We start from the raw sequence: 24,718 nt of genomic DNA on the forward strand, positions 1-24,718 counted from the left end.
GCCACCTCCCCAAGGTCATGGCGCTCGGCGGCGCCCCGCGCAGCGCCCGGCGCCCGCAGGTGCGCAATGCGGGGCAGTGCGGGGCAGTGCGGGGCAGTGCGGGGCAGTGCGGGGCAGTGCGGGGCAGGAAGAGGGGGGCAGGGAGACAGGGAGAGCGAACCGGGGGAGGGGGCCGCCCCCGCCCTGCCCGCGGCCGCAGCTCCGCGCCGCCCGGCTCCCGGGGGCGCTGCCGGCCTGGCCCGCCACAGCTCCGCGGCCGCGGCGGATCGCGGGCTATAAGGGACCGGTCTCTCCGCCCCCAGCGGAGTGTCCCTCCGCCCCCGCCCGCGCTCCCCACCCCTTCCTCCGGCCGCGGAGAAGGACATGGAGTTGGCGGGAGCCTATAAAAACCCCTGAGAACGCACCGGGGCCACGGCGCTGCGACAGCCTCCGCGGACGCAGCCGGGCCGCGCACCATGTCCCACCACTGGGGATACGACAGCCACAACGGTGAGTGGCTGGCGAGGCACAGGGTTCGGGGCGGCGCGGAGCGGAGCGGGACGGGACGGGTCGGGTCGGGACACCTGCCGGCGGATCGCCCGGAGCGGCGCCCGGGACGTGCCTGCTGCGCGTCACAGCCAGCCCTTGCCACGAGCGGGAATGAGCTCGGCCGTGCTGTCTGATTTTTTAAGATATGTTTTTGGTTTTCTTTTTCTTTTAACCTTGAGATGCCACCTGCGATGAGCTGCGAGCCAGGCGCGCCGCGCGATTTGCCTGGAGCATCTTCTGGTTTCCTACTGTCATTCCTTTACTTCGGTAACGGCGCAAGGACGAGGGGGAGGACGGGGCCCTGTTCCAGCTGGACGGGGTGGCCACTTGGAAGGACTCCCCGGTAGAAGCCCAGATCAGTCTCCGGGGCTCAGGGACTGACGGGTCGCTCGCTGCCTTGATGCCCGGGTGGTATTCCCCCTCGTCTCTGTTGCCAGCACCGGCAGCCCGCACAGACCATACACTGTTGAAACAGATGCTAGTGTGAAAACATCCCGATGTCTATAGTGAGAGTTATCATTTCGATGCCCCGAGCTTCGTGGCTTTCGGCCACTGAGCTGCTCCACGCTGTCTTGCAGGACCCGCTCACTGGCACGAGCACTTCCCCATCGCCAATGGAGACCGCCAGTCGCCCATCGACATCTGCAGCAAGTCCGCCAAGTACGACTCCTCACTGAAACCTCTCAGCTTCAGCTACGATGCCGGCACGGCTAGAAACATAGTCAACAATGGGCACTCCTTCAACGTGGAGTTTGATGATTCTTCCAACAAGTCAGGTGAGACCGCGTCTTCATGAGCAGGGGTGGAGATGGGGTAAACTACTACTAACAATGCTACTCAAATGTCTACCGAGGCCACACGGGTTTTTTAAAGGCAAATAAAATAAATCTCAAAGTGTTTCGGCTTCAGGAGAGTCAGGATTTGTCCTTTAAGAATTCAGCACCACACATGGGTCTTTTAGGCTAGAAGGACCCCTTAGAAGGAACCGAAGTCTTTCCGGGCAGTTTTGAGCTGCCCTGCTCTAAACTTCAGAAAAGCAAATTGCTTTGGTTTTGTTTAAATCAGAAGGAATTGGATAAGGACTTAGCTGTGGAGAGAGAAAAACTATCATTATTTTATAGGAACAACTTCAGGCATAGCTCATCGTAAGCTTCTGACCAAATGATTAAAAGAGGCAAAATACATCATAAGAAGAAAATTGCCTTAGGATTGCAGTTAACAAAGGATTGCAGTTAACAACTTGAAGTGGAAATAGTTTGGAAATAGTTTCTTTGGTTAGGAAAATATTATTTCACATTTCTGAAACCAGTATGCTCCCAGGTTATTACAGGAACAGAAGAATGATTAGAAAATATCTCTTTGTTCTTTTGTAATTTAAACAAGTATTATCCCTGACATTTCTTGACTTTGGGCTTTCTAGATAAAGATAATAGAACTGACACTTTCCTACAAAGTTTGCTGGCAGGCAGTTGTTCCGCTGCATCCAGTTCATTGTACTGTACAGTGAAATTAAGCACTGAATCCTGTAAACCTTCTAGTAATCCCTACTGAAAGGAATGGCCACCTTAATGGACAGATGAATCCCAGCAGCAGTTGCAACAGGGATTCTTAGGTTGTCTTTAGCTGTAGTTTTTTTTCAACTGTCTGAATTTGCAGAAATTATCACCCTGCTTCAGTGAATGTGGCTCTATTTTTAATTGAGATAGCAAAAACAATACCCTTGTAAGTCACTGCTTTCTCTAGACACTGCCTGATTTAAGTTGCTTTATCGAATGCCCTATTTTCCTAAGCCTTTTGTTGGCAAAGTCATTTAGGAAATGGTGCTAAAAATAAAAGATCCATGTCTACTAAAAATGTGAGGTTTTTTGCAGGTAATGTAATAGTAAAACAAGCATTCAGAACTGCACTAAGAATTTTACTTTATATTTTAGTTACAGTCTTTATACTGAACAATATTTAGTTATCAGCTGTAAGTGTTCACAGTCGTATAAATACATATAGATTCATGTACAGTTTACACAGAGCAGCCGCAATAATATAGTGTAAAAAAAAGGAAAAATATATTCTGTTTTCATAGTATTTATTTTTCTGAAGCACTGAGGAGCTAAAAGACCTGAATACGTGTTCATTTTAGCAGTGTCATGTGAAATAAAGAAAATTATTCGGAATACAAAAAAAAGGGGTTACACACCAGATACATGCAAGTCTTCTCTCGTTATCCTCCTCTCACTGAGCCCGAAGAAAATGAGTTTGGGTCTTCACAGTATAAGAAAATGGGTTCAGGTCTTCACAGTATAAGAAAACTACTATGTGTGTTCATTTTGTGTGTGCATGTTTGGAAAATTAGGTTGTCTTTGGTAACTTGTGAGGAAAAGTGTGACAGGAATGTATATTAATACAAAGAAATGTCTGTAGGAAGAATGCTTTTTATGAGAAAAGTTGGCGCAGAACCAGAACATCTGTGACAGGGATCCTCTGACATACACAATGACACAGCTTTCAGAGTGGGAGGATAGGAGATGCAAGTAGAAATATTCTCAGTAGCTTTATTAGTGAATCAGAAACTGATTATTCTGTACAAAAAAACCCCCCATTAAACAGATTCCTGTGAAGCCAGGTATGGGTGGATCCTTCAGTATCACACTTCCTATTGAAAATTACAGTGCATGTAGTCTACCTGGCAGCTCACTTAATGGCTTCATTTGTATGCAGTTAACTAGGTAACCTACTTTCCTTACACAAAATAGAGCTGTCTTTGACTTGACTGTGCTTGATTCCTTCCTGTTTCTGAATTTGAGACTATAATGTGTGTACCAAACTCTTGATTAAATGTCATGCAACAGTCACAAGGAGAAACTATGTGAGATTGTGCAACGTGCTAGCATGTTTCACAGAAGACAATGGAATAAAATCCTGTAAGTACTTCTCACAGGCAGTGTTGCTTGCTCCTCTGAGCTGTCCCATATGTAGTGATGAATTAGCTATGACAGTAGGCTCAAATGAAGTAATAACATCATTGTTTGTGAATCATCTTCAAGACGTGAGTAATTGCACACAAAGAAGTAGATACCTTCATTAAGAATCTTGAGGCTCCTAACTAATGACATTGAAGGAAATTGAGTAGCAGTTCCAGGTATTAATGTCTGTTTGACTTCTGCTCTTCAGAGTATGCAAAATGAGTTATTGCAATAAAAATTACAGGTAGTAACAGTTTATTAAAAAAGAGGTAAGAAAGCTAAAATGTGTGTTTGGATAAAACTCTTTAAAAGTAGTTGTTTCTTCTTTGATTCATAATGTATGTAATTTGAGCACTGTTCGCAAGTAGCAACAAGTAGGGGTCAAAATAGTCAGTTTTTGTATACAATATTTTTTCCCCAGATCAAAAGCTTTTCCCCAAAAATGTATATTGTTACATTATGTCTGTGCAGACAAAAATTAGTACTATAATAAGCTTCTGTCCATATCTGTGAAACAGAAAATCTAAAAGGAAAAATGGGGTTTCTTAATTTTATAGCCAATCTATAGTCTTTAGCATAGTAGGAATGTACAATAAAGTTTTAACTTTTTAAAAGAACCCAGTCTTTGTGCAATTTGTGACTAATTTGTCTTCACAGAAGAAAATGTTTTCTTCTCTGTTAACAGAAGATCTCTTCACTAGTAGGTGAAGCTTTATAACTCTTGATTCAAGTTGTAACTATGCCTATGTCAATACAATTCGCTCTTACAATGATATTTTAACAGTTTAAATGTTTATCGAGTTTTTGATAGCTTCAGAACCTGAGTTTGTTGACTTTCTTGTTAATTTTCTTAGATGTTAATAACCATGCTTAGAAAAATGCTCTTCCTAGACAATTATCTCCAGATCTTCCAAGTTTGGTCTCTAGCTGAGCCTTTGAATTTCTTGGGTTATGTGACAGCCCTTATATTCCAGAATACACTTTGAAAGGCTGTCAATTCCCAGAGTTCAATTCGCTTCACATTTCACAGTTGCTGTAGAAGTGATGTACAGAAAGGAAGTGCACAATTGAGCACTGTTGTGTTCATGAACATTTTTTTACTTGCTGAAATTCTTTGATTTTTCCTTAGATAAAAGCAAATCTTCTGTCTTGTTTCCTTGCAGTTTTTCAAAATGTTTTCTTGGACTTGCACGTAGAAAGTGAACCGTGAACTTCCTCTTCCAGTTATTAGTCTCTCTTCTCCTTCAGTTCTTGCAGTTGCTTTCTTAGTTCTCATGTCCACTGTTGTTTAATAATAATGAAAGTTCAAGTATTTGTAGGCATTCATCTTTAAAATTTCTATAATTTTAAATAAAAGCAAAGATTTATTATAATAGAAGTATCACTAGGAATAGAACTCCAAATTTGGATTCATCTACCCTTGCATGCTAGGACCTGGCCTTCCACATATGAATGAAGCAAATGGTGCTTATATCTGTTAAATTGTAATACACCTTATTTTAGAAACTTGTTAGCAGTTGAATGTCTCATTAAGGGTATTTATCATATTAAACATATTATAGTCTACTGTAAGGGTGTGTGTAGCATTTCACTTGCTTTAAAAGACAGAAATAAATAGTGACTTCTCAGAGCTGTAAAATCACAGGAAGTGACTTTGCTCAAGAAAGTCTCAAGAGCCTGAATGATTTTGTATCATACTTATAATGTGTTCTCTATGTAACTTTCCCAAAAAATCTTTCATGAAGTCAACTAAAGCCTGAAATTCATATGGGAAATGCTCAGAGCAGTAGACACTGTATCTGCGTTTTCTGGTCATGTGTTTTAAAGAGCTCATAAAAACCAGTCAGCCAGTGATAAATGTATTCTGTATCAAGAATGTTAAAATTCCACATTTTAGCTGTAGAATGACAGATGTGAATTGCAACTCTTGTGTAAGGCTTGATAAACATTACTAAAGGTATTCTGCTTGTGGATGAGCATTTCCTTCCTTGCCACTAAGCTAGGGATAATACTGAAATCCAAGACAGAGTCACAAGTAAATCTGCCATTTTTGCAAATCCTAAATCATAGTAGAACTTTAAAATGATGAGAAGACCTAGGGAAATGAAAATACCTTAATGACTTTGATATTAGCATCCCTTGGGAGAGTTTCAGTAGTTGTAATCGAATATAGTGCCCAATTCTCTCTATAATTGTAATTATTAATAAGGATGCTTCAGCTGTCTTGAATTCCGACTCACTGTAAACAATCCAATCTATTTTGTTGCATTTGGTTATTCAAGAGCCAGTGCATTAGCACTGCTTTGTTGGAAATTATTTACTCTGAAAGTTGTGCCTTTTTCCTATGCTTCCACCTCAGCTAGTAAATGGAGGAAGAGAGAGGCAGGTCTGCTGTCTTCAAGGCACAACTCTTAATGAAAGTCACTGCTACTGGTCTATTTTTAGGCTTCCCGGCTCCAAAGATATAATATTAGCTATGTCAGACTAATATTGTGTGTTATCAGTATACAGTCATGGATTGAAGGTCCACAGTGCAGTATAGCAATGTCTTGACCCTTTGTAATTATAAATCAGAAAATAGATTGCTTGTAGCCTATGGGGACTGTTTTCAGACACTTTCTTATGTGTCACATGTATTTTTGTGCCCTGCTTGCCTAGAAAGTCAGAGGTCCCAGAGGGTATGTGATCATTAACTCATTTCCCTCATGAACTGGGATCACCAGAAGCTGCAAAGCCTGCATAAGCAAGTGATTTCAGAATAGCTTTAGTGCTTCCAAGAACTAGAAAGGAAGATGAGACGGCTTTAGATCAGTCCTGCATGCTTCAGGCCTTCATTTCTTTAAAGAGTCAAAAAGTGCTCTTCTTCATGTAAATCAGTTTCGGTTGTGTTTTTTTTTAACATGTAGCATCTGAGCAGATACTTGACATGGATTCTGCATTTAAGAATTGTGTCCACTTCTTTCCCTTCTTCCAAATTCCTCCTCCGGAGGTGCAAAAACTCTTCTGCTTTTCGTGCAAAACCAGGAGAAATTAGTCTAGCTGTTACCAGCTAGAGTCACTTGGAAAAGTTTATTTGTGAGATGGAGTGGAACTGTGTGCTAGGTATCACTTTTGCTACTCTTCCCAGCTGATATATTTGTTCATTTACTTATAGACGTGAGGGACTACTGTGCACTTAGAGGCAATGCCACACCGTAAGTTTGTTCATCCTTCATTAGCTCTCAACATAAAAAAAGCACCATGTCCAATACATCATTTTCATGACTGGATGCAGCAATTGAGAATAATATTGAATATGTTGCCATCAGAAATTAAACCAATCATAAAAAAGGATTTTAATGCTTACAACTCAGTTCTTACAAAGTTATTGTCAGCTCCTATGATGTGAAACATGAGGATTTAAAGATAATGAGAGATTTAAGTGCAGCCGCTCAACGACTCTGAGAGAACCTCCATTTGAGAGACTACATGATAAACTCCACTTGTCCTGGGGAGCGGGAAGAAATGAACGAAAATGGTTTTATATCCTTAAGCAGATCAGAGTCTCTCTGGCTGCTACCCAGTCTGGATGAAACAGTTCAAGTGAGGTGAATCAGAATCACTGACCTGCTGCCCATCCATACATTTGTAAACCTGCTGCATTTTGGCAGCAGTTTTATTCTGGTCTATCTCTGTGAAACATCCTTGTTGCCTTATCAGGCTAACTCTCTAGCAAGGTCAGAGTAGGGTTGTTTTTTTTCTCTTACGAGATACCAATTGCGTAGTTTTTCTCTTCGTGAAACCCATTACAGATGTTTTCTTCAAGTATGATCCCTACGGTCAGATGCTTGCGTGCTGTCTTACTTTCTTGCTTGTCATGATACAACGTCCTAGGAGGAATGTCTGAAAGAGATAACATAAAGAACGAAACGTCTCAAAATGTGACGCTCTGTACTCCACGTTTCACAGAAGTGACAGCTCACCCTAACTGAACTCTTCAGTCTGTCAGATGGGAAGACCATCCTTGCATAAGAACACAAAGCTAATCCCTGAGCATCCTCATGAGAGCCTTTTTTGTGCCATTAATAGGGTACAGTGCTCAGGATTACTCTTTTTTTCTCTGGTAGGGCTTCATCTACTTTGTCTCCACAAAGCCTGTTTTCTATTTCATTGTGTATTTGCAAAAGCTTACAAAACATTAACATGAATGTATGTGCTATATATATTTTTACATACACACATAACCACAATGCCATGTATATGTGCACATACACTATGTAGCCTGATGCAAAATCATGGCTTTCTTTATGCCAAAGCAATGTGTGTGCAAGAGAACGGTCCTCAAAGGTAGATGCTTCAATTGTCCTGCTGCTAGGTTTTTGTTTGCTGGAATCTCAATTAGAAGTAAATTTCTGAAGTTTGGAGCTCTGACATATATTGTGCTGTGGTAGACCCATTATTTCAGCTACTGGAAGGAATTTCAATTTTAACTCAGAAATCAGTTTTTTAGTTCAGACATTTTGATTATTTACTTGACAGGTTTATTGTCTGCTCTGAAGAGAGAGAACATTCCGTAGGACGTAACTAAATAACACTAAAAAAATCACAGATGTGGATGCAACCAGTTTCTGAAAAAAGAGTTTAAAGTATCTCACAGTATTTTTTACAGTGCTATTCTGTTCTACATGAGAAGAGTAACTACCCAGTATTTTACCTTTAAATAGAACAGTGAAATTCTGTGGCCTCAGTAAACAACTGCCCCAGATGCAGAAAAATGCCCTTAGATTTCTGTGTGTTTCCAAGTGTCTTAAGGAAGTGTAATAGAAACAAATTGAGTTCACCTTCTTTATCCAAGAAATCTATAGACATAACTGGTTTTGATGCACACTAGTTGTGTGGTTATTTGACTTTCCAAATTAGTGCCAATAATGCTTACGTTCACCTCATTTAGTAAATAAGAACATTTAATAACAGTGCAATGTAATTACTGGGTGTTACTAGTATAACTTTTTCAGTAAATAAGGTTGAAACCAATTACTATTTCTTAACCTAAGCAAAGTAGCTCCAAATTTGTCTATTTCAAATAACTGTCAAATAGAAAAAAAAATGTGTTTTCAAGCTGTCACATCCTGGGCTGTTGCACATCTGTGGAGACCAGGTTATGACCTAGATTATGTTGAGTAAGAAAAGAATGTGTTTTCCAGGTTGGCTCATGCTATCGTCACCCTGTATCTAACAAAAGGGAGCACAGCTACATATGTATTTCCAGAATGGTTTTCATGAATACTGATTTCAAATGGAAGGGAGATAATGATGAGATGCTCAAATATGGATCAGAATTTCCCCGCCACTCAGAAAAAAGGGAAGGAAAAGGACAGGGAAATTCCGGGTGTGCATGTTGCTCTGGTTCGTGATGAGCTTGGAGCTTGCATTTTGCAAAAGCTGGTGGCATTTATTCATGTTTTTAAAAGGTTGTGATGGGAAAAAAATGAAGCTCTAGCATTTCTACTTTGCCTTTAAAGTTTAATTTTAAATTTTACTCACTTAGAAAGGCCGAGAAGCATTAAAAAAACAACTGCTTAATATAGACTAGAACAAGAAGGACTGTTCTGTAATTAAGCCTGCTTAAATTTGTGTTCATTTACACTAATCTAATTATTACTTTCTTTGAATGCTCTGCTGTGAGTCAAAATAAACTAGTGCTGGATTTGAGAACCACAGAATGAGAAAAGTAAGCAAAAACTGCAAAGAGGTTTTTCTATATCTTTTGAGTTTTGCAAGATTATAGCAAACTGTGTAGAGAAATAACACTGCAAATGGATTAAAGATTGCATGGTTCTGCTTTTCAGCATGCTTTCCATTGATTAATAAGGCAAATTAACCTGTGCTGCGCTGATGCTTTCTGGGGTTCAGGAATGGTGGAACCTCAGTCCATTTGTATCTGCAATAAGCAGCAAATCCATTAGCCGAAGGAACTGACACTGAGACATTGCAACTCCATGGCATCATTTTTAAATGAATCGTGATACTGGGTGGATTAAATGATTTTGCATCCATAAAGACATAGCAAGCAATTACTTTATTTCCAAAGAAACTTCCAAAAAGGCACAGTCACCCTTCTGAAAAAAAGTATTCAGATTTGTAATCCTGTGCTTGAAACAGTTATGCTCCTTGGCACCTAGCACATGCAGAAACAGAAAAGTAGAGTAAGTTATGTTCCTATTTAATTACTTTAAATAGCTATTCTTTTTTGTGTTGCATAGCTTGGCAATAGGTAGAGCAAGTCTTGATCTCTTGGGTCTTCAGTATTTGCTACAGTGTTGGAAATTACAAAGACTGTAGTGGAACATATATTCACATTTTTCAAATGGAAATACTTGTTGGGATACTTATAAATGTATTTATCAGAGAAGCCCCAGGCAAATGCTATGTTGTTTGACCATTTAACCCAAATTTTGCATGTGTAACGCACACCAGTGGAAACCAATGTGTTTTATGTGCATCTTACACTTATTTTTCATTTTTTTCCAGTTTTAGTCAAATCCTCACCATTTTGAATTCCCCATTGCCAAGTATCCTCAGCTGTTGTTGTCAGTGCTTGTATATAACCAGAACTATTCAAACCTGAGCAGGCAGTGCCCTTTCCCTGTCTGCATTTGATGTATATTTTCAGTCATGCATGTATTATTATAGTATTTAGACTTAATTGCAGACTGAAAGGAAAGTATCTTTACTCCACAGAACCATTTTGTTTGTGGCACATACAGAGAGCACACTTACATGTAATATCTGATGTCAACACTCTTCTGTCACTTCATTGTGTGTGTATATATTTAGGTATATATAGTGAGCGAGAAATTGATCTCCAAGATGTAGAACACTTCAAATTACATTTTAGAATATATTTAAATTTTCAGTATTAACATCTTAAAGATCTAGTTGTGAATTTGAGACGCTTAGCAGGAAAAAAAAATGACTGAACCACAAACCAATGTGAAGCCTTGCTCTAATAACTGAGATAAATAGCTCTATTTAATAGAACTCTTTGTTATTGTTCTGTGCTTTATGCTGCACTGGAGGAGACATTGCCTATGCCTTGAGCATTTTACAGTAATAGGGCTTGATCCTGCATATCTTAATGGTGGTTGGTCACAGTTTAAGTGCAAGATTAAAACTAACAAGCAGAATAAGAGAGCTCAGGGGAACTCAATCCTGTATAATTGAAAGTGTGGCTGGGCACTCCACTTACACAGCGGTCCCAGAGCAGGAGTAATACCAGACAGTGGAGAGTATAAGCAAATGTCTCATATTCAAATCATATTTTCAAAAAGATCTGCCTCTGCAGGCATTGCCATTTGCACCATCATTTTTTAAAAGTCATTCTCAAGGAATAAGGAATGGAGGGACCAGAGATTTGGATTCAGATCTCACTGGGCCTTTCACTGTGCCTAGTGCTTTACTTTGCTGCAGCTCAGGACTGACAGGTGTTTAGGTTTAGCTTGGAACCAAAAGCATTCTCCTCAATCCAATCTGCCACAGGATTTGCAGGATTAAGGCCTAAATAGATAAAGTGTATAAAATGAAGGGACAGAGAACATTACTAAGTGAAAGGTGATTCAGTCTTTAAGTGTACTTCCATAGATTAAATTTTTATGGGTCTCTTACAAAGACAGTTATTTTTCTTGATCTTTATTTATTTATTTGGTGACAGAAAAGTTGCATCCTTAGCTCTCTCCTTTTCACCTGTAATATTGGCATGCCTGTTAAACTGCTGATGAGACAGTCACTGTAAAGTCACTTGCGGTGTTAATGTTTAGTATTGATTTTGGCACATTGCAGCACTGCATCATTGAGGATGATCTCGAATAGCATGGGAGCATGCAGAGCAATGAACTATAAGTCGCTGTGAGGACTTGAGAGGGATGTTCCAGGTTGAAGTGCAAAGGTTATGGGAAATGCTAACGGAAGCTCTTTGCTTTGCAGTGCTGCGAGGGGGAGCACTGGATGGCGTCTACAGACTGGTACAGTTTCACATTCACTGGGGGTCCTGTGAGGGCCAAGGCTCTGAGCACACTGTGGATGGTGTGAAGTATGATGCAGAGGTATGATATGCTTTACCTTCTCCAGTCTTTTGTGCATAATGAGTTTGTAGGGGTCTTTTAATAATCCACTGCAGTAGCAGCTTCTTTACAAATCCTCATAGGTCAAGAGATTGTGGAGATTACCACTGAGGATTTTGGTACCATGTCACTGTAGGACCTACTCCTTGCAAGAGCAGAGATTAGAATTGGAGGACTCTTGGAATTTTTTTTTTTTTCATCAGATATTTCATACCAAAGAGATGACAGAAGCAGAAGAACACACATTAATTATCCTCAGTTTTCCCTTACTTTCTCAGTGACTCTTGAAAATAATGAAGAAATAGAGTTGCAGCACTTCTGTACAGACGGTTCACCTTTTCGTAGCTTCAATTTTTAACATCTGAGATTTATATAAAGAACAGAATAATTTTAAGGCAGACTCTCATCTTTTGGTAGCGAAGAAGCAAGGGGAACTGTGAAGAGGGCAGGTAGCAAAGTGAGACTATGCAAGCACTCTTTGTAGTACCCTTAAGACTCCATATGTCCCTTGGACACTTAAGACTCTGTATTACAGTCTCATTACATAAATGGTGTGACTTCAGTGCCTTGCATCCTGCCTTTCCATGTCTCCTGTTTAGAAATCTACCTCTGAATACTCTGACAGACTTCTTTAAACTTTTCATAAGCACTCACATTGACTGAACATACCTCTGATTTGCATTGATGGGTATAAGAAAGGGTTCCCTAAATTCATTGGTTCTGCAGCTTTTTCTTGAGAAAAAAGTAGATTTTGCCTTGAGAAACTTGCCATTTCCTTACATCTGGTCATGGTATCGTAATTACTTGTTCAGCTTGGAGTGCAGATGTGGGGAAAGAGAGAGATGAACTTCATTAGCAATAGCTTGGAAATGACAAAGCAACATCCTGGCTAGTGTGACCTGGAGATTCATTTCATACTCTTTTCAAAGGCTTTTCCAGAAAAGGACAGGACCATTTTTAAAAACTCTATAGATTGCAGATCAGATCTGTTGTTAAAGTCTCTTCTTGAGACTAAAAATCATGTCTTTCAATATTAGTAAGAAATCCAGGATATTTAAAATGCTGTATTAAAATCCTGCAGACTGCAAGCAGGACAAAGTCATGATGAAGATAACAAGAGTTTCATCAGACTAAAAGTGGAACAATGCAGCCAGTTTGCATTTAAAACTCACCTGGGAATAAGAGTGAGAAGCACAGTAAAGTACATGACAGAAATCTCTTTCCATAAGTGAAACTTGAAAGTAGATGAAACATTCAACACATTTTTAACTGTACACAAAAGTTTTCTAAAATCTCAACAGTAAAACACCATCTGCTCTTAATATTTAATAAATTAGTTCCTTCCATCCTTATTTACAAAATACTGGGAATGGAATATCATCCTCACAGTGCTTCTTGTTTTCTTGCACCAGCTCCATATTGTTCACTGGAATGAAAAATATGGTAAATTTGCTGAAGCTGTGAAGCATCCTGATGGTTTGGCTGTGATAGGCATCTTCATGAAGGTTAGTTAAACTTTCTCTTTTGTATTATTTGGGTGAGTCCAGTATGTTCATTGTGTTGAAAGGGGGGACTTAAGAGCCTAAATATTGAATAAGGCAGCATTATCCTATACTGCCTAAACCCACAGCAAAGTTAGCAGTGCTCCCAATTCTTGGCTTTCTCTACATATAAAAACTATGGACCTGCCATTGTGTGTGACTGCCGTCAATCCCTGTGGCAGGCCTGTAGCAGCATACTTGCCTTCCTCACAACAGGGACACTGCTGTAACTCTTAGCAGTGAAAGGGGTTGTGCATAACCGGCACAGGTATGTATGTATGGATCTACAGCAGGATCAGCCTATATACCACCTGTTTTCCTGTGCCCGTCATTGTTACATATCCGGAGCACTTTGTCTTAGTTGAATTGTCTTCATGGCTAGCTGGAGAAGGTGGCTGTGCCCCAGTAGTGTGCACTCTGTCCTGGCCTCACTGTATTTTATTAGAAGAGTAACTTCTATGAAAAGAAAAACCAGCTCAAGTCCAAAAATAAATCCACATAGTGTAAATGAAAGTAACTATTCTGTCCAGTGTCCTTGGCTGACCCATTTGGGCTGACTTTCAACTGGCATGATTTTACAGAGACAGTTCCAGTCACTTTTGCTGTAATACTCCTGTTATGTAATGAAATGGTGCTGGGAAAATGTGCTATAAAATGTTTACCTGAGAATTGTAGTAAAAAATTGAAAGGTGTTGTGAGAACACGCTTTTCTTTTCATATGGTTTGTTACAGGTAGGAAATGCCAAGCCTGAAATACAGAAAGTTGTGGATGCTCTGAACTCCATTCAAACCAAGGTAATGTTTGCTGTTTGTGTTGCTTGACACCAGTGACAACTGTGCTGTGTTTATCTTCTTCAGAAAGTGATTTTTTGCTTCTTCCCTGTCTGCTGCATGTGTGAAAGAGTAAAACAAACCTTCCTGTCCTCAGCACTATTGAATGCTCCTGTAATCTTAAATGCAAAAGATTAGAATGAAATTGTAGAGGGCAAGGAGTACTAGAAACAGAGGTTGTTTTGTGTCTGTGACTACATTTCTCTCTCTTTTAACTGCATTTAAACCTATAGGGTAGGATTCCTCTTCCTAATCTTCTAGGAGCCCTTTCTACTCAATGATGACAGATGCAAAAGGCACTTTTCCTCATCTCTGCATCTGTGGGATAAATTTCCCACCTCCAAGAGGGTATGCTTCTCATGGCTGTTTCTGGAGTCCAGATAAGAAGCATGATCAGGAAAAAACATGTGTTGGTGATCTTAATGAGCTGAGTATTGAGAAACTAAAAGTACTTACTAATTAGGTAGCTTCATAGTGGGTAGAGGCCTGTGCCAATGAGAAATGTGGACAGGAAAGGTAAAGATCAGACAATGCTATTATCTCTGTCATCAGGTGCCCTTTGAGGTAAATGAATGTTGCCAATTACTGTAATGGACTCTCCAGCAGGTCTCCTAGGTTCTGTATTTTCAGTGCAGTCAGTGTACATGGCATCTGAAATCCCATTGTTCCGTCAGGCAAGGTCAAAACATATTTCTATGAGCAAGGAACATAAATCCAACATTTGAAATGAGAAACAATGTCTTGCAAGTCTTACAAGAAATAGTACGGCTGAAAGTCATTAATCCCAGATGCACTGTATGGGGCAATTGACACTTCATGCCAGACTCCATTTCTGCCTTTCTCTAAACCTGAAGCTTCCTGAAGAAGACTTTTACTACTGCAAGCACAGTGTATGTGATCTCTCCTCTGACAGTAGCTCATCTACTTTTCTTTGTCATAGGGAAAGCAAGCCTCCTTCACAAACTTTGACCCCACCGGACTGCTTCCTGGATGCAAAGACTATTGGACATACCCTGGCTCACTGACCACTCCCCCACTGCTTGAATGTGTGGTCTGGCATGTTCTGAAGGAGCCCATCACTGTCAGCCCCGAGCAGGTAGGTCACCAATGGATGGTGCCATAGGTGCATACTGGAGTCATACTGATTGCTTCAGTTCAACCCTCCTGATAATCCTTAAAGTGGCAGTGCATGTTACTGCAGAGCTATGCAGGGTATTAGCTAGCATCACATGCCAAAGACATACATGTGAAGTAGTTGTCCTCTTCTGTCAGGACTCTGCTTCTGTGTGTGGAAATGTCAGGTTGTTCTTTTTTTGGACACAGTCCAGGGAAAATTTGTGGAGGTTTAAAAATCTAATGGGACTTTCCAGATACATGTTTAGAGATGCCATGTGCTAAAAATCAGGGGCAATTGTAGCATTCATGAAAGGACCATTTGCACATACAGAGTTAGTCCAGCATGTATCACGAGCATCAGCAGGTTTGCTGCACGTGCATATGTCACCTGTCTGGGGATACTTGCCCTGAAAGTACTGGCTTTACCAAGTATCTGAAGAATGCGACCTTATCTAGGTTGACCCTGCGTCTGCAGGGGGTTTGGACTAGATGATCTCTAAAGGTCCCTTCCAACCCCTACCATTCTATTCTATGATCTGCAGTCTCACACTGTAGATCTGTAGTTGGTTTGTTGATCTTACAGCATTTCCAGAACACAGAGCTCATTTTACAAGTTCTATTCAGCACAGAACAGACTGGGAAATCCCACGCAGAATTGTGACAATGCTAACAAAGACACATTGTTTGGAAGAGGCAAAATTTGCAAATTCCAGAAGTCTACTGCCCGTAAAAAAATCTTTATTCTGTTGAGCAACTTGAGGAGGATTGAGTCTTCCCAGTAGGAAGGAGTTTGTGTAGATTAAATCACTCCTGGCCCACTTCTGTGCCATCCATTAATGAAATTATAGAAGCAAGGTTCCATCCTCGGGTTTGCATCTGTGTGCTTGGGAGATATAAATAGAATCTAGAGCCTATAAATATAAACTAGCCCTGAAGGGCTTTAGTTTACCCTTCAAACTGTTAAATCCCTTTTATCAATGTCAGACATGCTAACAATATACACATCATTCTAGAGGTTTTATTTAGCTAACGTGAAAAAAGTTCAACTGAGCTGTTCTGGGACATAATGTAATAAAAGAATAAATGACGAGGAAAACCTATTGGACATAATAATTATAGCAGTGGTTATCATTAATAAATTGCAGGGGAGCACTAAAGTTGATACTATTTAATTGTTCTAAACTACTGGTATTGCTATTGATAATCCAAGGTTTGCAAATATGACTTTATTATGGAGCAGGAGCACATTCACCAAAACAGAGTTGTTTTTCCTACTGTAACCACTCAGAAGTGGTAAAAGACACCACTTCTTTCTCCCACACACACCCCTCCATGTTACCATCAATGTGTGTGGCAGCTTGCCATTTCATTCCAAAACTGATCAAAACAAGAAACCATAAAAGCAGAGTATTGACACTGACTTTAAGTTCAATTGGTTTTCCAAAGATAGATAAAAGCTAGATGATGCAATAGGGTGTAGTGAGCCCATTACCATTCACTGTGGTGACACAGCAGTTTCTGACAGAGGTTGTTCTGGTTGGTCCTGAAGGTAAAGTCCTTTCCTGGACTGGTCACTGCTGGGTGCCTTCCTGCTTGAATGAGGGAAAGCTTGACCTGCAGCCTGACATCTGTGAAATCCTGTATCCCACCTACATATTCCTGTCAGCAGTTCCAACTCTATGTGTGAGGTCACATTTGGGGTTAGTATTTTGGCACAGTCCTTTTAGTAGTTTTAGAGGGTATAAAAAATAGCTTTTATTACATCAGACTGTGCAAACACCTATTCTACTTTAGGAACAAACACTAAAACTTTACAGCGTACTCCTGTTGATGTGGAAGAGTTTTTCCTCGCAGTATTTGAAAATCAAGATATCTTGAATTAATTTGGCTCCTTTAATTTGACTTAAGGGTAAGACCTTGTTGGTTTTGTTCTAATTTCAACTGGATTTTAAAAATCCAACTTTAAAAGGGTCAAAACTACAATTTACTAAGGATTCTGAAAGGATTTCAATTCAGTTCTGGATCAGGGACAAACAACTCTGTGCAGAGTTCAGAAAATGTGTAGCTATGTCCTTGTTTTCTGTGCTAGGATGTTTAATGGACAGGACACATGCTTGGTGATGCCATCTCTAGACCATTAGTACTGGTGAAACTTTTGAGCCGGCCTCTGGCTCAGGCCCAAGGTATATCATTTAAATAGTGCCGGTGAAACAAGAGTATGCATTTGAGGATATTTTTGCCTTTTTTCCACAGATGTGCAAACTGCGTGGCCTTTGCTTCAGTGCTGAGAATGAGCCCGTGTGCCATATGGTGGACAACTGGCGCCCATGTCAGCCTTTGAAGAGCAGGGAAGTCAAAGCTTCTTTCCAGTAACCTCAGTGCTGAGTGTGTTAGAAATTGCTGTGTTTGTGAGGAGCCCCTTCTGCTAAGCACAAGTCAAACCTTTGCCATGTGTGCCCTGGCAATATCTTGTCTCCCAGATCCGTTCTTTCTTTCGCTCTGCATCTGAAATGCCTGCTAACAAAATGTGAAAGGCTCTTGGCCAAAGAGCAAAGGCTTCTTACAGCCTAGGGTTGGGGGAGGGGTCGGGGCGGTGGCTGTGTGCATTTTGGTGACTATTACAGCAACTGACGCTTCAGTATAACAGTGTAGTGGCTACTTGGCAGAGGGTATGGTGTTAGCAAAATAAGCCATTTTAAGAAACCTCATCCATTGGTGTGATAGTACACATAACTAATGATAACTTGAAGCTTTGTGAAAAGCACAGGAATACAGAGTCTTAAGTGTGGTTTAGGAAAAAAAAGGTATTTTGAACAAGTAAAGCAAAGTTCATATTGAGATTTAGACTTCTAGATTTTAAGAAACTGACTTGTAAATATTTTTGAGATTGTTTTACATTTTTACCCATACTATCAGCAACCTTGATTTTGTCTTAAATGGTAGTGTTGGAATTTTTTAATTAGAAATGTCCTAAATTAAATGTTATCTTTAAAAGTTGTTATTACCATAGAAATAATACAAATACCTTTTCATTGAAATAATATATGCTCTAATTTAAAGAGGAAAATAATATTGTATTTTAGATAACTTCTCTAATAAATCTATACTTACATTTTTGCTTCCATGCTGTTCTTTTTATCCAGAAAGGAGTCACTAATCTGTTTGCATATTAAACCTGATTGCTAAATATAATATATTGGGAATTGGTTTCAATGACACTGAAGATTATATATATCCTATATGGATATATTAGAAAACTTTCTCTAAGTAGCTCTCTGGTAGACCACAGAAGGGTTAGATTTGAGCAGTCACTACAAACTGTTGTCAAAGCTGACTGATAATAAAAGATCACCTCACAAGAATTTTGAACAAAGTCATACTGAAGAATGTGCTTTTTAGCCTCACAGGTTCTGAAACTCCTGGGATCTTGAAATGTGTGAGATGAGAATTAAGCCTTTTCAAGAGTACATACAGATATCTTCAGAAAACTGTTGTATTTCCCCCTTTGAAAAACTTCCGCATTTAAAGCTACACCATTTCAAACACACAGGCCAAAAAAACCTAAACCCCAAGACGAGAACAGAAACCCAAAATGTTCTTTTGCCACAGGGCATTTATTCTATGCTCAGCTTTTCTGAATGGAGCTAGGGAAGATACTTTTTTTTCCCAGATTCTTAGTGTTGAGTGGTTTGAATACTTTTCTGACTGTCACCTGCAGTCCTGAATGCAACACGTGTTCCCTAAACAATGCAAGGGAGGTTACACCTCTAAAATTAGAATCATAGATCCAATACTCTGTGCCTTAAAGCTGCAGAAGCAAGCCAAGAAGAAACACTGTGCAGAATCACAGGATGACTGTGGTTGGACGGAATCTCTGAAGGTCATGTGGTCCAACCCTTCTGCTTGAGCAGGGCCACGTATAGCAAGCTGCTCAGGGCCGTGCTCAGATGGCATTTGAATATCTCCAAGGATAGAAACTTATGGGCTTATGTCCCACTTACTTCAGCAGATGCAGTTCTTTTGCTGAAGCTGAGGCAAAGTGCTTGTTGGCAGTCACAAACACTTTAAACTTTTTCCAGGATTTGTGTATGTATGAGAGAACTTGTTCTCAGAGATGGCCGCCCTACTATCTCAATAGTTGTGGCACTCAATAAATTTTGGCACTCCTAAAATTAAAAAACAAGACCCTTTATGTTTTCAGATTCTATGCTCCTATCTTGACAACTGTGATACTCTTACTACTACATAATAGACTTAGTGAAAAGTGGTAACTGCATTGGTACCTGTACAGGTAAGCTCGTATGTGGCGGAGAACATGAACTTCTGCCCAATGGCTCAGGTAAATGCCTGGAAACACTTGTGCAGTTCTAACCACTGCTGCAATAAAAGTTTCACATCTCACCCATTGCACTTCAAAGTTGCTCCATAAACAAGTAACAGCAAAGACAACCAACATCAGCCATATATTTATCATCTTGTTTGCACAAGCATGTTTACCTGGAATGTTGCCAGTGCCATGTGTTTGCCTTTGCTGAAGTACTTTTGTATGGAGCCAGACAATGCAAGCTGTTGCTCAGAAGTCATAAACATGGTGTACTGGCAGAACCTGCTGTGTGTATTACCTGTGTGGTCTGCCAAGGAACACTGTTCTTCATTTTTCTTTTCTAACTTACTTTCTGAAGTGAACAAACTTAAAGAACTGCCCGCAAAGCTTCATCATCTCCAGCGTAAAATGGTACATGTGCTTATCACAAATTCACACTTTGCAGTTAGACTTTTGTGCCACGGATAGCCTTTTCAAGGAACACGAATATTAAGGCCAACCAGAAATGAAGAAAACAATTTCCCTGGCATGATTCCATGATCCCTGGCATGATGACACCAAAGTGGGAGGAGTGACTGATTCACTAGAAGGCTGTGCTGCCATTCAGCAGGATCTCGACCTGTTTTTGAGTTGGACAGATAGGAACGTCATGAGGTTCAACAAGAGCCAGTGCAGAGTCCTGCATCTGGGGAGGAACAACCCCATGCACCAGTACAGGCTGAGGATTAACCTGCTGGAGAGCAGCTCTGCAGAGAGAGACCTGGGAGTCCGGAATGATAAATAACCATGAGCCAGCAATGTGCCCTCGTGGCCAAGAAGGCCAATGGCATCCTGGGATGAATCAAGAGAGTGTGGCCAGTAGGTCAAGGGAGATTGTGCTCCCCCTCTACTCTACCCTGGTGTGGCCTCGTCTGGAGTCCTGTGTCCAGTTCTGGGCTCCTCAGCTCAAGAGGGACCAAGAACTTTTGGAGAGAGTCCAGCACAGGGCCTAGATGATGATCAGGGGACTGGAGCATCCTCCTTATGAGGAAAGACTGCGGGAACTGCGGCTGTTTAGTCTAGAAGAGAAGAGACTGAGGGGGAATTTTATCAACACTTAAAAATGCTTAAAGGGCAGGTGCCAAGAGTAAAGTCTTTTTACTTTGGTGCCCAGAGACAAAACAAGGGGTCACGGGTAGAAGCTGGAGCACAGGAAGTTCCACTTGACATGAGGAGACACTTCTTTCCTATGAGGGTGAGGGAGCCCTGACACAGGCTGGTCAGAGAGGTTGTGGAGTCTCATTCTCTGGAGGTTTTCAAACCTGCCTGGACATGTTCCTATGCAACCTAATTGAGATGAAGCTGCTTTAGCAGAGGATTGGACTGTATGATCTCTAGAGGTCCCTTCCAAGCCCTACCATTCTGTGATTCTGTCATTTCCTGAATGGTGAGTTCAATTAAGATAAAGGCAAACAGAACCACCCAGTTCTTTTTCCTGACCTCTCTTCTTCTTCACTATTAGCTCATATGAAGAGTTTATCATTTGGTCTTGCAGTGGTTCCACACCACACTTAACACCCATTTTAACGTTGCTCTAGGTCTGTTTCAACTGGGAAACTGTTTATGAATCCATAGTTTTGAAAAAAAAAAAGATCATTTTGGTCATGGAACAGAAGATGATCCACTGTAGGTAATTGTGTTACTGTCAAGTAGGCATCTCTGATTAAAGGGAAATTTATTTAGAAGCAAAAAAACCCCAGGAAGACTAGTGTGTTAATTTGAAGTCATCATAAGATACTCAGCCAGCACTTTGATGGGGGAAGGAGAGAAGCATGTTCAGTTGCAAACTGTTCACTTTGCACAGTTTGTGATTGTCTCGCACTTATCTGCCAACTACACGTGTTAGAAAATGTTATGATTTCTTCACTGCTATTTCTAAGGGTTGGATGTGTCCTAGATTGACATGGGTGGGTAGACTGTGATTAGAGATGTTCCCTGGGAGAATAGATAATAATGCCCTGCATGGAGTCAACAATATTTATAGAAGTCCAGATAGTTTATAGAAGAGTGTCACTCACTAAATGACAGCTTTAGGATCTTCTAACTCTTCAAAGAAAAGCCCTGCAAGCAACAGCTGTGTCAAATCTAGTATTATAGAAACAAGCAGCAATGAAAGTACAGGCAGTGGCTTTATTGAAAAATTCCCATGGACCCTCAAACATCAGCCACTTCCTTTTCCAAACCACAGCATCTCATACTGTCATGTAGCATCTGGTGACAGTTACTTAAACTGAGTGGTATATTATTTGGCAACTGGATGCTCCACTGCAGTCCCTCTTCCTGTTTCAGTATGATGGTAAGGGGCTGTGCTGCCTCGGTGTCACTGATGGTTCACTCAGGCTGTGAGACTCCCCAACCACCAACTTCCTAAAGGTATGGGAGCAATGGGTGCACATTCAAAGCAATCATGGCTCCGTACCAAACAGTGAGAGGTATGATGACTAAATGTTTCAAGGTTCTCTGACTTATTTTAGACCACAAGTCTCACTATTTTTTTTATCCAAGCCACAAACTAAAGCAGTTTTGGGTATGTCCCCAGCTCAGTGTGGTTTACAGTGCAGTTTACCCAAGTTCTTACGCTTATCCAATGAGTTCTTCAGGATGCTCTCTAGTTCAGAGCTCAAAGCAGCATGGCTATGTTACCTGAGCTGATGGACAGCAGGATTTGGTGCTAACGTGGTGTAGCTGTGTTGTTCCTAGTCCCAGAATAGAATCAGTTCTGTCTAACAAGGATGTCAGAGTGCTGCAGCATATTAAAAAATAAAAAGGTATCCTCAGGACATTTTGAAAAAAGGCAATATATAAGCCCTATTTTTATAATCTTGAGTGTTATGAGACACTCTATATATGTATAACAAGAGGGAGTTACTGCTCTTTCAACTCACACCCTGAAACAGAGAAAGACCTTGAGACAATATGCAACAAAAAAGTAATTAAAGCAGACAGGTGAATATTAACTATTTTTTTTCTCTCTGAGGGGTAGGTTTTACCAGTCCTGTCATATCACCCTCTATTCAAGGACCTGAAAAAAATTACTGCAAAGTACTGACCTTCTCTCTGGGAAGCCCCAAAATCAAACAAGGAAGAAGAGTTTGTGTGGCAACTGGATGCCTCAGACCAGGGATGGGATAGACAAAAGTCTTTGTAGTGCTACACAACAGCTGACTCTGAGAGACATGACAAACACACCAAGGCTGACAGGTTTCATAAAAGCAGAGACAGGCTTTCTCTTCTGGACACTAATCTGTTAGCCCCAAAGGCCAGGTACAAAGGTTCAGCTCACCCCAGTAAGGTGGGAGGATCCCACTTGCAGAAGTTCATCAGTGTAGGAAATGGAACCCATAACCAGTGAAGGACCATTTTTGCTGGTCATGTGCCATTCCACATACAGAGCAAAAAGCAAGCTAATGTAAGGACTCATGGGATCTTCTTTCCCGCTCTGCTCCACAGCTAGGCCTTGTCCTGTGCACCTAAGCAGGAAAGGGAGCAAAGAGCTGTTTCAAGGGACAATGATTCTGTTTTTGAAAAACAGTGTGGCAGCAGAATACTTTTTTTGACTTATTCAAATATCAGGGAAGAACTTCCTTTTTCCTTTGCCTAAATTTCTCTTCAACCAATTGGCTTGAACCTGATTCTAGAAGAGGAAAATAGAGTCATAGAATGGTAAGGGTTGGAAAGCACCTTTAGACATCATCTAGTCCAACCCCCATGCTCAAGCAGGTCCACCTAGATCAGATCACACAGGAATGTGTCCAAGTGTGTTTTCAGGACTTCCAGAGAACACCCTTCCTGGGCAGCCTGTGCCAGGGCTCCATCACCCTCACAGTGAAATCGATTTTTCTTATGTTTAAATGGAACATTTCGTGTTCCAGCTTTTGTTTGTTACCCCTTGTCCTGTCACCAGATACAACAGAAAAAAGTGATGCTCCAAACTCCTGACACCCACCATTTAGATATTTGTAAATATTTATGAGATTCCCCCTCAGTCTCTTCTTCTCTAGACTAAACAGCCCCAGTTCCCACAGCCTTTCCTCATAAGGAAGATGCTCCAATCCCCTGATCATCTTGGTGACTCTGCACTGGACTCTCTCCAGAAGTTCCCTGTCCCTCTTGAGCTGAGGAGCCACATGAGATTACTTAATTGGCTAATAGTCAGATCAGGTGATGCAGGATATCGTAATTTGATGATACATCTCTTCACCACTTTATTAATTGTTTTTTTTCCAAAAATCACTACAGTCTTATTCTCAAATGACAGTCTTAAATAATATATTCCTGAATCAAAATCAAAACCGAAAGGCCTCTAAATACTTAGACTGAACACGTGTTTTGGTTGGTTTAGTAATTAATAACTATGCCTCAAGAAGGAAGATAGAAATATTAAAGAAGAGCAACATTTTGCAGAGGAAAAAAAACCACTTGAAAAACATACCATCCTCACACAGAGTCTGTTCCTGGGAGACATTTGAAAGGACAGCATTTTGCAGATAAGCTTAAAAGAGGGTGGTAAACATAATTTCCTCCTACTCTCTGTAGAAGTGCATCAGACTCTCTTAAATACCTTCTGACTAGTAATGCAAATCATAACCAGATGATATGAAACTGAAGCATTTTCAATGATTTTTAGATACATAAACAAGCACTCAATAATTTATAAAATCTGCAGATTTAAAATGCAAGAATCCCAGAATGATTAAAATTCCCCTAATGTGACTTCTTAAATACTGTCCTTTTCTCTGTGTTGCCTGATGTTCTCTCTGTAAAGAACTCATCACATCAGCAAGTGTTTGAGGGAAACACTATTAAATAATTCGGGCCTGATCATGAAAACTAATCACCGACACAAATAATCCCATCCATTAATTGAAGTTCAGTTGGCTTGCCACTCTCTCTGCATAAAAAGGCCATTATCCCTACATGAGGAGTGGAACTAGGAGACTGAATACGTGAAAGATCAGGTGTCCTGTTCCTTTGGATTTCAGTTTAGGGATTTGACCCAAGGAATAGTCAGACAGGGATAGGATGAAGGAATTACCTGCAGTAAAGGTAGGTAGAGGAAATGCTCTTCACTTTTCCTCCAGAGGTTCACCAAAGACATGAATGTGAAGTGATTACTGTGTTATTCCCATTAGCATAGCACTCACATGCACGGCTATTTTCAGGCCTTGTACTACAGACGTCAGTTTTTAGTTGACAATCACTGTAGTGGCTAAAGGACAAGAAAAACATGAATGATGCAAGCTCCTGTTTTTCAAGGCTGACAATAGAGGTAAGGTCAATAGA

General features: G+C 40.5%; 1 protein-coding gene and 1 long non-coding RNA gene across 5 annotated transcripts in view; one reads left to right on the forward strand and one right to left on the reverse strand.

Moving 5' to 3' along the window:
• Positions 1-299: 299 nt before the first annotated feature.
• Positions 300-18,184, forward strand: LOC104552256 (carbonic anhydrase 2). Of its 2 annotated transcripts, none has more exons than XM_061995498.1 (7): positions 300-489; positions 1,107-1,304; positions 11,448-11,566; positions 12,997-13,089; positions 13,858-13,920; positions 14,897-15,052; positions 17,326-18,184. In XM_061995498.1, exons 1-7 carry the CDS (start codon positions 456-458, stop codon positions 17,443-17,445), a joined length of 783 nt encoding a protein of 260 aa, XP_061851482.1. In that variant the 5' UTR covers positions 300-455; the 3' UTR covers positions 17,446-18,184. The 2 variants fall into 2 exon arrangements, with proteins under 2 accessions (XP_061851482.1, XP_061851481.1); XM_061995497.1 differs by lacking the exon at positions 300-489 and adding an exon at positions 689-795.
• LOC133625331 (uncharacterized) overlaps positions 4,022-24,718 on the reverse strand; it is a 58,317-nt gene continuing 37,620 nt past the window's right edge. Inside the window, exons 3-4 of one of the 3 annotated variants that reach the window (XR_009818648.1) lie at positions 12,254-12,396; positions 4,022-7,367 (exon numbers count right to left, since the gene is read on the reverse strand). This is a non-coding gene — a long non-coding RNA (uncharacterized LOC133625331). Of the gene's footprint in view, positions 7,368-12,253; positions 12,397-22,672; positions 22,906-24,470; positions 24,645-24,718 lie in introns of those variants that run through there. The other 2 variants (XR_009818650.1, XR_009818649.1) reach the window with 2 other exon arrangements.

The sequence above is a fragment of the Colius striatus genome, chromosome 4 (genome assembly GCF_028858725.1).
Source record: "Colius striatus isolate bColStr4 chromosome 4, bColStr4.1.hap1, whole genome shotgun sequence".
In the NCBI taxonomy this organism is placed as follows: domain Eukaryota; kingdom Metazoa; phylum Chordata; class Aves; order Coliiformes; family Coliidae; genus Colius; species Colius striatus.

Coding starts and splice junctions, on each gene's coding strand:
- LOC104552256 (XM_061995497.1), top strand. CDS start 708: ATGCCACCTGCGATGAGCTGCGAGCCAGGCGCGCCGCGCGATTTGCCT. Junction 1,305..11,447: donor TGATTCTTCCAACAAGTCAG/GTGAGACCGCGT, acceptor TTTGCTTTGCAG/TGCTGCGAGGGGGAGCACTG. Junction 15,053..17,325: donor TCACTGTCAGCCCCGAGCAG/GTAGGTCACCAA, acceptor TTTTTTCCACAG/ATGTGCAAACTGCGTGGCCT.